Source organism: Salarias fasciatus, chromosome 23 (genome assembly GCF_902148845.1).
Source record: "Salarias fasciatus chromosome 23, fSalaFa1.1, whole genome shotgun sequence".
Lineage (NCBI taxonomy): Eukaryota > Metazoa > Chordata > Actinopteri > Blenniiformes > Blenniidae > Salarias > Salarias fasciatus.
In genome coordinates, this window is record NC_043766.1 from 15,613,862 (window position 1) to 15,625,616 (window position 11,755).

Sequence of the window (11,755 nt, forward strand, 5' to 3'; positions counted from 1 at the left end):
CCAGGTTTCGCCTGAATATACTTCCTTGGCAGACGCAGAGATGAACAGCTGTGGATACCAAGAATACGTACACATTCTGTTTATAAGAGTTTTTGGAGAACATGTGCTACACGTGCGCAGTAGAGTTGTGTGTGCCAATGAAAATTTTCTCCTTCTCCCCATACACTCAATATATTTTTTTTCCCGAAGAGTAGTTTTATTTGTATGGCTTTAAATGGTTTGTGGAGATTCTGGCTGAGAGGGAATTTGAATTGTGCATTATTATCTATTATCCATTATGAAATTCTAGCCGATAACCAGTTGATGCTCCTGTGCACAGCAGCTGCACAGGTGATGTTTGCATGGCCCATGAAGTTGTCCATGAAGTGTCGTTTTCCGGGACCTACGTTCTTGTATTATGTCTTGCTTTCCCCAGCAGTAAGAAAGCAAAGCGTTAGTGCAGTGAAAGTGAAGCCCAAATCAGTCCAACGCAAATCACTCAGCATCTAAAATCGATTTTCTCCACTTGTAGACACATGCTTTTAGGGTTGCTATAATTAAACCACTACTTAAAAACCTACGTTTGATCCAGGTGTTTAGCCAAATCCAGAATTATATCCAGCCTTTCCTTTATTTCTAAAATCTTTAAAAAAGCTTATCAATTTGACTGTGTGACCAGTTGCACAAATGTGCTTCTTTTACAGAGATTAACAGTCTCAAGATTTAGAGTGCATCATCATATGGAAATAGCACTGGTGAAATTTAGCAATTACTTTCTCACTGCCTCAGATAATGGACTCATGCCTGTATTTGACTCCACAGATGAGAGCATTTTATTCACAGACTGGGACATAATTTGGGGATTAAAGAAGCCTCACTAGTCTGGCTGTATGTCTGAGTTTCAATTTGTGAATCTTAGTGATTACGCCTCAATGCAAACAAAATTTGTTTATAGAGGTGCACAAGGTTTGGATCTAGAAACTTTTTTATTTTTTTATTTTTCCTTCAGGCAATCATTTATGAAAAAAAGAAAATAAAAAAAGAAAAGAAATAAAATAAAACACCTGTGTTCTTATTGCTACGCAGAAGTCCCCGAACTGCATTTACCTATAAAACACATGCTCTTGTTGAAGTTCACCTTGAGAACAAAATGACTCCAATGAAGCGCCATAAGGAACCGTGGGGATATTTATGTTCCTTTAACATTCGCATATGCTTATAGGACTGTTTATTAACCTGAAAATGATTGATTAGGTTAAGACTATCCTGTCTTTGACTGGCCTATCTTTTTATTACATGTATACTCAGGATTATTTTATTCCTTTATGATTATGTCCCCCAGTTGATCTAAAGTGCTGCTGCGGGAGTCCTGACTGTTGGAGAGGTCACATTTCCCTTGTAGTAGCTTTTTTTTTTTTTTTTTTTTTTTTTTGTCAGCCCACTGTACAGTCAGGAACAGAGAATAAAAACCTTCTATAACCATCCAAAATTATTAATGGGAAAGCTGCCCTCATAGTAAAAAAAAACTCATAGTACCAAATCATCCTACAAGCTCACTGACTATGTTTTAAAGGAACTGGGTTTATTAGACATTCCTTGACCCTTCAAAAGTAGCCAGCTCTTACTTTAGGCTCAGGAGGTTCCTAATTTTAAGTTTAGACCCTAAAACTTTAGTTCCTTGGTAAAACTTACAGTCACCGCTGATTCAACTGTCGCTAAACCATTCTTTAGGACTCGCCTGCTCAGGTGTCTCCCTTGCTGCACAGAGCTTCTCTGCTTTCTTTGCCATCCAATTGTTTGTAGCTTCCGCTTTATGCCTTTTGCTTGCAGCTTTTTTGAAGAGTGTGTAGCGATATACCTCCTGATTTGCCCCACCACAAAACCTACTCATTGTTTATTACTTGTTGTTTCCCAATAGTCATCTTTTCTCCCTGCGCTTGCCTCTCACTCCAGCCGATTGAGGCAGAAAACTGCCCACCCTAAATCTGGAGCTGTCGAAGGTTTTTTTTTTTTTTTTTTTTCCCTGTGAAGAGGGAGTTTTTATTCCCCACTACTGCCAAGCGCTTGCACAAGGGTCAATAGACAGTTTTCTCACTGTAATGTTTTAGTTCTTGAGCTTACTATGTTTAGCACACTGAAATATGTAATTGTATTTTTTCACCATAATAAGTGCACGCTTGCTTGAATACGTGTGTGTGTGTGTGTGTGTGTGTGTGTGTGTGTGTGTGTGTGTACAGTATATTGCTACTTTTATCTTTATACAGTTTATACTAGTAGTGTGTATTGCGTTTTTATCTCTAAATTCATTTATTGATTGCTTTATTGATAGTGAGATATAACTTAATTGACTACTTAAAGCCCTGGAAATAACATATTTTTAATCTGAGTATATTTTACGTGTAGATTTTCTTTGAGGTTAGAGAAGTGGACTTGAGATTGGCAGTTTGTGCTGTAATGTCGCTGCACCTCCACACCCTAGATAAAGTATTAGTCAATGCAATAAAAAAAAAAGGAATTTTCCCAAGGGGATAAATAAAGTATGAATAATTTTGTTATTTAATAAAAACCGACAGAAATCAGCCCTTTATATAAATATCTTGTCATTATCATTACTCTATTGCTGTCAAATTATTCCTGTCATTTTCATGGAGCTGAAGAAAAAAGTGCTAGTCTTTTCACTATTTTTTTTTTTTAATTTAGCATTTATCTTACTTGTTTTTTTTTGTTTTTTTGTTTTTGTTTTTTTTTCCCCAGACGAACAGCGGACCACATGAATATCTCCTGACTGTGATCACTCGAGTCGGCATCGTGGTGTCACTCGTCTGCCTCATCATCAGCATCTTCACCTTCTGCTTTTTCCGAGGCTTGCAGAGCGATCGCAATACCATACACAAGAACCTGTGCATTAATCTCTTCATCGCAGAGTTAATATTTTTAATTGGTATCGATATGACGAAACTTGAGGTAAGCTGGAAAAATTTCACAGTATTGATTTAGTGTTGAATCCCTTATCCCCTGGCTCTTTCTCTTTTCTCTCCCCCCCAAAAAAAGACCCTCTCGGAGGGAAATTGATGGGACTTTAAACATTGTTTGTTTGTAACCTTCCATGCTTGTCCCTGACATGACATGAGTGGGACAGCACCATTAATATAGATTACTAAAGGGACATGTCTTCCCACTGACAGGTCTTTTATCCTCTTTCACTTAAAGGCACAGTTTCAGCTCAGCCTGTATCCATTCCACTTTTTCACCCCCTAAATTTTCACTCCTGTCTCCAGAATCACAAAACATTTCTCTGCATACCGTCAGGCAACAAAGCTTTCATTGCTGAGCTGTATGATTAAATCTGCTAACTCCAACCTCAAAATATGAATGGCATTTAAGTTCCCACAGTACTAATGGAAAGCTGAACCTGTGTATAGTCGAGCCCATGTAGTGAATGAATATTCATTACCATTTTTCATCAGTTTCGCTGATTTCTTCTACTGTGAGACAGAGAAAAAACGCATTCACTGAGTTTTAATAAAAGGTAGGGTGTAATGCATAATAAAAAAGAGTTATAGAAATGCTCCTAGTCATTTTAAAATCTTTATCATCTGTAAGTTCATTGGATCAATTGGGGTGTTTTTTTGTTTTTTTTTTTGGTCTAATTCAGTATTTGTTCTGTTTCAGATCGGATGTGCCATTATAGCAGGAATCCTTCACTTCTTCTTCTTGGCTTCCTTTACCTGGATGTGTCTTGAGGGCGTCCAGCTGTATCTCATGCTCGTGGAGGTCTTTGAGAGTGAATATTCACGGAAAAAGTATTACTACGTGTCTGGTTATCTCTTTCCTGCCATCGTAGTCAGTGTCTCCGCAGCCATCGACTACAAGAGCTACGGGACTGAGAAGGCGTAAGTGCAGCTTTGTGAGCACATTCTTGGAAGTACAGAGCACACATACTGGATGCGAACACTGTGAGGGGCTTAACTGCTGTGTCTGCATGTGGCAGATTTTGAAAAGAAATCTACTCATCATTCCTGCCAACACCTTACCTGCGTCCCCAGAGCCTACACCAAAACATTTGAGCTTTTTTTTTTTTTTTTCCTTTTTTTGCCAGGGATGGGCAGCTGTTCAATTTTTTATGTCATTTGAAAGTGGGTAACAGACTCAACACTGTGGTTTCAGGGGAGGGCGCAGCTACATTAATGCCTTTCTGCTCAAAGACCCTCCTGTGACCTCTTGTTTGTAAATGCTCTCTTAAACTGAAGAGCACTGTGTAGAAAAAGCCTTTTACATAGATTAATGGCCATATCTCAGCTAAGACTCAGCTATTAAAAGGAAATACTTGGGGTCTTCCCTTTGTTTTGTACAATTAATGTGCTTCAATTGAAACATTGTTAATAAAAAAAATACAGATGATAAATTGTACTTTTAACAATATCAAGACCTCAATTCACCCAAAGGTGATTTATTTTCAGTATTGTTTAGTTGTGTGAGCTTTTACTCTTGTGGTCTGTGCTGTGTGAAGCTGAAGTGTGTTTTCTTTGTCATAGGTGCTGGCTAAGTGTGGATAATCATTTCATATGGAGTTTTATAGGACCTGTCACCTTTATCATCATGGTAAGCTGTTTTATTTTATTTTGAATGCCCAGACTGACAGAGTGAGGAAGGGACTGAGAGGGTGAAATGAAAGAGATGCAGGAGAAAGATAAAGGAAGTGAGATAGCATAACTGAGGGGAACAGTCAGCAGGTTTTTTTGCTCCAAGTCTCCTCAGTGATGACAGGTTAATTTTGCGCCAAAGACAGATTTCCAGGCATCCTGCGATTCTTTCTCCCGCTCACCACCAGACAAGGATCAGCATTTGATAGTGAACTTAAACTGTCACATTGACGCTGCTTTGTGAAGTCTCACTTCACAGACAGTCCTGAATGGCCACAGAGCCACTATTATTCAGTTTGAAAATTAGTGCAATAGCTGCATTTTACAGTGTGCAGTGCAGCACGGCTTCTCTGCCTCCTCTGCATCTTCCCGCCTCTGTGTTTGCCTGTGTGTAAATAGCACGTGACAGTGTCTGGGGAAAGAAAAGCAAAGGCATCTCTCTGTTTGGTCAAGGACCATCAAGGGTGAAGGACATATAGCATATCATATTGACATGTGTCCCATTGAGGCATGCAATTATTTACTGGTCGTGACATTATTATCTCCTGCTCCATCAGAGGGGCTTGGAAGAATGAGACCTTAGGGAGTCTTACTTCCCTGCGCTAGAAAAAAAAAATGAAATGGCAGGTGGTATTCTTCACATATATCCTCTCAGCCCACCAAACCATGTAATGCTTTGCCCTTATACACACCAAAAGGATGAGGATGCTCTGCAAACTTGTCTTGCCGCTGTGCAGGGAGGATGGGTGGTATTTGCTCAGTACTGTATTCATTATCCATCCTAATGGTTGGTACAGTGTCTACAGATGCAGTGACCTCTGTTGAACATCAAGCTGACACCGAAAATATACCAGAGAGAAGGGGCAGCCATGTCAAATTCCAGCGAGTCTCAGCACACCATTCACAGGCTGCTAGAAGCTTTCAAAGTAAAGATACAGTGCAGCTCTTTGTCTGTGTAGTAGCAGAGTAAATAAAAGACGAATTTGTTCACTGGACTGCATTTCACAGTTTCTCAAAGACAGACACAGCCACTTTATGTAGCATTTAAAAAACGGAGGGGGAAGTGTGAAAAAGACCTGATGACTGAAATGGTTTTCAGTAAATGCTGAAATGTCTGTTTCTTGTTTCCAATTACATTTTTTTTCTTATTCCTATGTGCACCTGCTTTGAATGTGTGAGCTTATAATTGAGGAAAAGCTATCATCATATTAAAGCAAACATACGTTTCTCCCTGTCTCAGCAAATGCTCTGTCAGCCACACAGGAATATGTTTCCTTTTCTTAAATTGGACCCTCATTGTTCTCCAATTGAGTGTTGCCCCTTGTAATGATTTGCATGAAAAATATGTCTGCAGTGGAAATGATGATCAGAATCCCGGTGGTGATGACCAGAGAGATAGAATCATGACCCTGTGAGAAGCTAATGTATTGCAGCAGAGTTAATGTGTGACAGGAATGAGGTTTTGTTGCACCAGCTCCGGCACCTCGCAATGCTCCTTTGATTCTGTGCAACAATTGACTCAAAAAAGACAAAGTACTGTGGAAAGGGGCAGCCCCCAGAGAGCATGCAGGAGCAAGGTTTGTCTACACCATCCGTGACCCTGGTTTCTCTACAAATTGCCTTTGTCCTTGTCACTGAGAGAAAGGGGTTGAACATGAAAAGGCAGAGAAAAGGAGGAAAAACAGGGCTGCTTTGACTCATGCTTGGATCCCCTCATGATATCCAAATCGTGTCTTTGCAGCCAACACAGGTTTTGACCCATAGTATTTGTTTTTTGTTTGTTTGTTTGCTTTTTCCCCTTTGTTTTGTTTTTTGTTTTTTTGTTTTTCTCCCTCCATTTCCTGTCAGCATCTGGCTGAAACAGCTCCTAAACACAGTGAAAACAAAAGCTGGTAGCAGCCATTTAGATCCATGCTCTGAAGCAAAGGTTGCCCCGTCTCTGGGCACAGGGGGTATTAGCTCCATGAAAGGGGAACATGGAAGTAATGACTGGTGGGGGGAGCCATTAGTATGCTTGAGATAGATTCAACACAAGGCCTCTTGGATCATGACACGACGTGAGCAGTTCTTATCATCTGGACAGCTCCATCTGCACCTTTAATATTTTATCTCCAGCAGTTCATTTGGAGTTCAGTGTGTACACACACGGTCCACTTCAGAAAAAGCTTTCTCCTCAGTCCCAGTGTGGCGAGGTGCTTCTGCATGGCTTGCAGTGATGATTCAGAGACAGAGTGAAGGATGGAGGTAAGGCAGCTCCGCTCTAGCAGGAGGGATCCCCCGGGAAGGGCTGCGAAAGCATGTCGGTGGGGGTGGGAACATGTGCCGTGCTGCTAGGTTACTTTAAAGTACTGTGTCCCTCTCCTCTGTCTCATTGGATCCATGTCACCACTGCAGGCTGTGTGAAAGGGTTTTCAAAAGTCCTCACCCTGTCCCTCCCTCCCCCCTTCCCTCACCCCCACCGTCTGACTCACGCAGGCAGCTCACAGAAATAATGGCAGATAGCTGTGAAACAAAACAGAGTTTTAGTGCCGACTGTGATATTAGGAAAGAAAATCATGATTTTTTTTCTCCCTTTCCCTCTTTTTTTTTTTTCCTAGTCGCCTCTTTCTTTCTAAAACCTGGCTTCATTTAAGCAGCTCCATGAGTTGATTACATGTGGAGGGTGATGTATTGATCACCAACAGCCTTTTGATAGCAGTGTGCACCACAGCTATAAGATTTTGTGTTCAACAGTGAATGGCTGCGGTCTAAGTTCAGCTCACAAAGGTCCTTTGTGATGGTAGTTTGTCACTATTTTTCTTTTTACCAGTGTTTTGCGTTCTAAAGACAACCAAATAACACTGAAATGCACCGTTTTGTGAGGCTCTGCAGGATAAAAAGCTTTTGTCATTGTCAGTGTGTTTATTTGTCGGTATGGGTCGTTTTGTTTTGGTTCAGCTTGAGGTTTTTTTTATTTATTTTTTTTGTTGTTACTAACATGGTACTCATACAGTATCTGTGTTGTGTGTTTGCTTGATCCTTTGATATGTTCTATTGAAGGCACACATCTCAGTTTTTCTTTCTCAGATATTCCTTGACATTATTTATACATGCCTCGCTTGCAATACACAGTTTGGTTCATCTACCGTGTGCATGTACATGCTGTGTCAGAGACCAGTTTGCCCCGGAATAAATGTTTTGAAGTAAATTATTTGGAGGGGGCTTCTTTCTGGACCATTCAGCCTTTGTGTTTCTACATCACAGTATTGATTTTTTTTTTTTTTTTTTTTTAGGTACCAAATTTTGCACTCAGAAACACAGCACATAGTATCCCTGTCTCAACCTGGTATCTGCCACTGGCTGCCTTCAGATGTAACACATTAAAAAAGAAAAGAAAGAGAAAAAGCACACACAATGCCATCTTCCTATACCTTTGCCCTGTGCCGCTCTCTTTTCCGCTCTTTCTCTCCCTCGTTATCTGGCCACACACAATAATCAAACAAAATATGTCTTGTTCCCTCAAGCTTTTTGTAGCTGCATGTGTCTTATAATATTTCACTATGTGCATAAAATGATATGCTGTTGTTTTGTACAAGAGGCTCTCTTATTTCTCTTGGTATTTTCTCATTCCCCTCTGACGTTGCCAGCCCGCTGCTGTGTGGTTGTACCTTTCTTTCTCTCTCTCTTTTTTTTTTTAACAGTGATAGATTTGAATGCATTTCCATGTTCCTATTGATATAGGATGACACTAAATTTGGCGCCAGTCGGTCCGTCTGAGACTCGCTGGAAGGATAGATGTTCATTGGATTAGTCTGTGGACATATAAAGAGTTGAAGCTTGCCCTCTTTTAATACCTACAGACAAATTAACAGTCTTTTTCCCATGTCTGTTGTGTCTTGAGTCTTACATCTTCATATATTAATATTGTCATTTTTCTGTTTTGACAGCTCAATCTCATCTTTCTGGTGATCACGATGTACAAAATGGTGAAGCACTCTACTACCCTGAAACCAGACTCTAGTCGACTGGAAAATATAAAGTAAGTGAAGCATCGTATGCTGAACCTCTTGTTTCTCCTTCTCATCTGCAGTATAACATCGGTGCTATTCTGCCACTGCTCCAATTAAAGCCAAGGTCCTTGCTTTGTTAGCGTAATTCTTTTAATGCCGCCTTTGTCATTAAGGTTCAAGACCAGACTATCAAATGACAAGAAAAAGACAAATAAAACACCCATTATTGACCCTCGAATATTGTTAACTTTCATGACCAGGTGAATCTTTACTAGAGAGATTTTCACTGAAACGTGGGACAGAAAAAGGTCTTTGGCATGACTCAACTGTCTTGAGGATCACTCACATATGTTGTGAGTCTTCTTTTCATGTTTTGTTGTGCTCCAAACTGCAAGCTTTAGAAAAGCACCAGCATGATACACACATCACTGGGACGCTGTCTGGCAAGCTGAAGTGCAGTGGAACAGATACTGTCTGTTTGCCACTAAAAATTCTTCAACCTTTTGTTTCAAGAGATGCTAACTTAGAAAGAAAGAACAAAAATCACGCTAAACATGTCTGCTGCCCCCTCTCTTTGTTGAGGCTCTTTTAGTCTCCTCAGCATTTTGCTCTTGGAGGGAATGCAACAGTTTATGAGCTGTTTGGTCGTTTGTTGTATTTGTTTTGCATTTACACTGTAAAACGGTGCTGCTCTTTGGTTTGGACTGCATTTTGAAATGCATTTCTATTCGGGGTTAGGAGGGCCTGTTGTTTGCAATACGGCAGCACCCCTGTGTCGATTTGCACTGTTATGTGTCTCAACTTTGACCACTCTGGGCACAAGCAGTGCTATTTTCATCCAGGGCTTTTTTTTCTTTCTTTCTTTTTTTTTTCCCCCCTTAATGAATGTGTGCAACATCGCAGCACTGTGGTAAAACTGCAATCAGAGAGAACAGTAAGACAAGGGCTTCTTTTAAATCTTGGTTTATTTGAGACAGGCTACTCCTCATATCAAGTAAACCACAACACAACACATTCACTGGCTGTGGTGGCATAAAAAGTGGTATATATATTGTTTTAGAATGTGCAAAATTATTCCTCTCTGGCTCGTTTATTCTGCAAAAGTACTTTATGCTGTTTTGTTGTGGTCGTTTTCTTGTTGTTCTTCCGACCAGAGTTTGTTGTCAAAGTTGGTGTAGCACAATGGTCATCGCATGTTGCATGTGAAGGGAAAGTTAACACGCACCCTCTCCTTTCTTTTCTCTCGTCATTCTCCTCCCCCTTTCTCTGTTCTGCGATCCACACCAGTAATTATCGCGTTTGTGATGGCTACTATAATACAGATTTGCCTGGGTAAGCTTTTACCATGCACCTCAGATAATTTTACAAGCACAACACCACCCACGCACACACAGTGGCATAAATGCAAATCCAACCACAAACAATGTGCTCAAACAAAATGCTTGACATGCAATATTGAAATTTATTTATCAAGAGCGAAACACACAAAACTTAGGCATTATTAGACCCTTCAGTTCAAACTTAAAATCAAAGTTGAGAAAACAAATATCACTCAAATGCCAAATAACCCACAGTGTTATGCGCTCTAATCTAATTGTGTTTCTCTCTTCCTGCCTATCATGCTCTCTAGCTATGAAGATAATAAACGATTTATCAAGTAAGGACATGTTGCCCAAAAGTCTCCTTTTCCAGCCTATAGTATTCTCTCTTCTCTCCTTTATTCTTATTTCCCCCTCTTTCTGTGTTGTTCTTTTTTTTCTCTCTCTCTTTCTTTTGTCAACTCATCCCCTTCCTAATTGCAGCTGGAAAGCTACTCATCCATTGTCCTTGTGACTGGTCGCTTTTACCACATCCATCATCTTGAAATCCTGTGTTGTTGTTATTATTGTTGTCATTGTTGTTGTTGTATGTTTGAGCATTGAACTGTGACCATTGAGGCAGTCTGAAGGCTCAACGGGACCTTGACACATGAAGTATAACAGTATATCAGGCCTTGTTTCATTTGAAAACATAATGCTGTGCTCTCTGATTTTGCTGTATGGTATATTCAAATAAGAACTCATTTGCAGAGAAACAGATAACATGTTTTTCTTTTTGTCTGTTTGGATATGAATATTTTGTAGAGGATGTGTGGATGATTGGGTGTGGAGGACGTTTGTTTTTCATTGTGTGACAGTTGTTTTTTAAAGTATTATTCTGTACAGCTTTTTTCAAATTCTTCATAGTGATTAAGAGCTGCAGCCACTAATCTGTCACTGAGCATCTTTCATGTTGGATTTGTCATCCCCCTGTGTTTGTTTTTGCCGTCCTTCAGATCCTGGGTCATGGGGGCCTTCGCTCTGCTGTTCCTTCTGGGTCTCACATGGTCCTTTGGGCTCTTCTTCATCAGCGAGGCCTCACTAGTCATGGCGTACCTTTTTACCATTTTTAACACCTTTCAAGGAATGTTTATCTTCATTTTCCACTGCCTTCTCCAGAAAAAAGTAAGTCTCTTGTACATCCGCCGTACTCAAACACAGCGATTTTTTTTTTCTGTCAAGGCTAAAGGCGTGTTAGAGTGAGCGAGTCAAGACCGAGTTTTAACTGCAGCATGCCGTATTCACAGAGCACCACATGCTGATATAAAGAACAAACACTGCTTGCTTCAGGCTCGTGGCTCAGTCATATGTAAAGTCAACATTGTATGTAAACACTCGGATGTTTGCCTATGCAGGTCCGCAAAGAGTACAGCAAGTGCTTCCGCCACACGTACTGCTGCGGAGGCCTGCCGACAGAGAGCTCGCACGGCCCTGCAAAGACCTCCACCACACGGACCAGCGCTCGCTACTCTTCTGGTACACAGGTAGCCCAGCAGCTTTCATACTCCCTCTTTGCTGCAATGAGAGAAGAAAACAGTGTCTCCTGCACAGACACACTCATCATAGCCCTCATTTACATTGTTAAGAGCCCTGGAGTTTAAACAATTGCCCAGGAGAATGCACTTTCATCATGAGCACATAAGTATTGCGAAAAAAGATGCATACTCTGCATTTTAGCTTCAGAGGTAGATCAAGAGACACAAGCAATATTCCACATTTTACAAGCAGCATCTGCTGTACTGCATGAGTACTGTTCTTCTCCCCTTTAGCACTTGCTTTATCTTTT

General features: G+C 40.5%; 1 protein-coding gene across 30 annotated transcripts in view; it reads left to right on the forward strand.

Annotated features, from left to right (window-relative positions):
• adgrl2a (adhesion G protein-coupled receptor L2a) overlaps positions 1-11,755 on the forward strand; it is a 103,228-nt gene that overhangs the window by 84,319 nt on the left and 7,154 nt on the right. For 16 of the 30 annotated variants that reach the window (XM_030083203.1, XM_030083205.1, XM_030083212.1 and 13 more), the window contains 6 exons: positions 2,734-2,943; positions 3,652-3,872; positions 4,515-4,581; positions 8,549-8,640; positions 10,926-11,094; positions 11,325-11,453. In XM_030083203.1, the coding sequence (XP_029939063.1) occupies positions 2,734-2,943; positions 3,652-3,872; positions 4,515-4,581; positions 8,549-8,640; positions 10,926-11,094; positions 11,325-11,453 (888 nt within the window). Of the gene's footprint in view, positions 1-2,733; positions 2,944-3,651; positions 3,873-4,514; positions 4,582-8,548; positions 8,641-9,898; positions 9,944-10,241; positions 10,269-10,925; positions 11,095-11,324; positions 11,454-11,755 lie in introns of all 30 variants that reach the window. The other 14 variants (XM_030083199.1, XM_030083200.1, XM_030083209.1 and 11 more) reach the window with 1 other exon arrangement.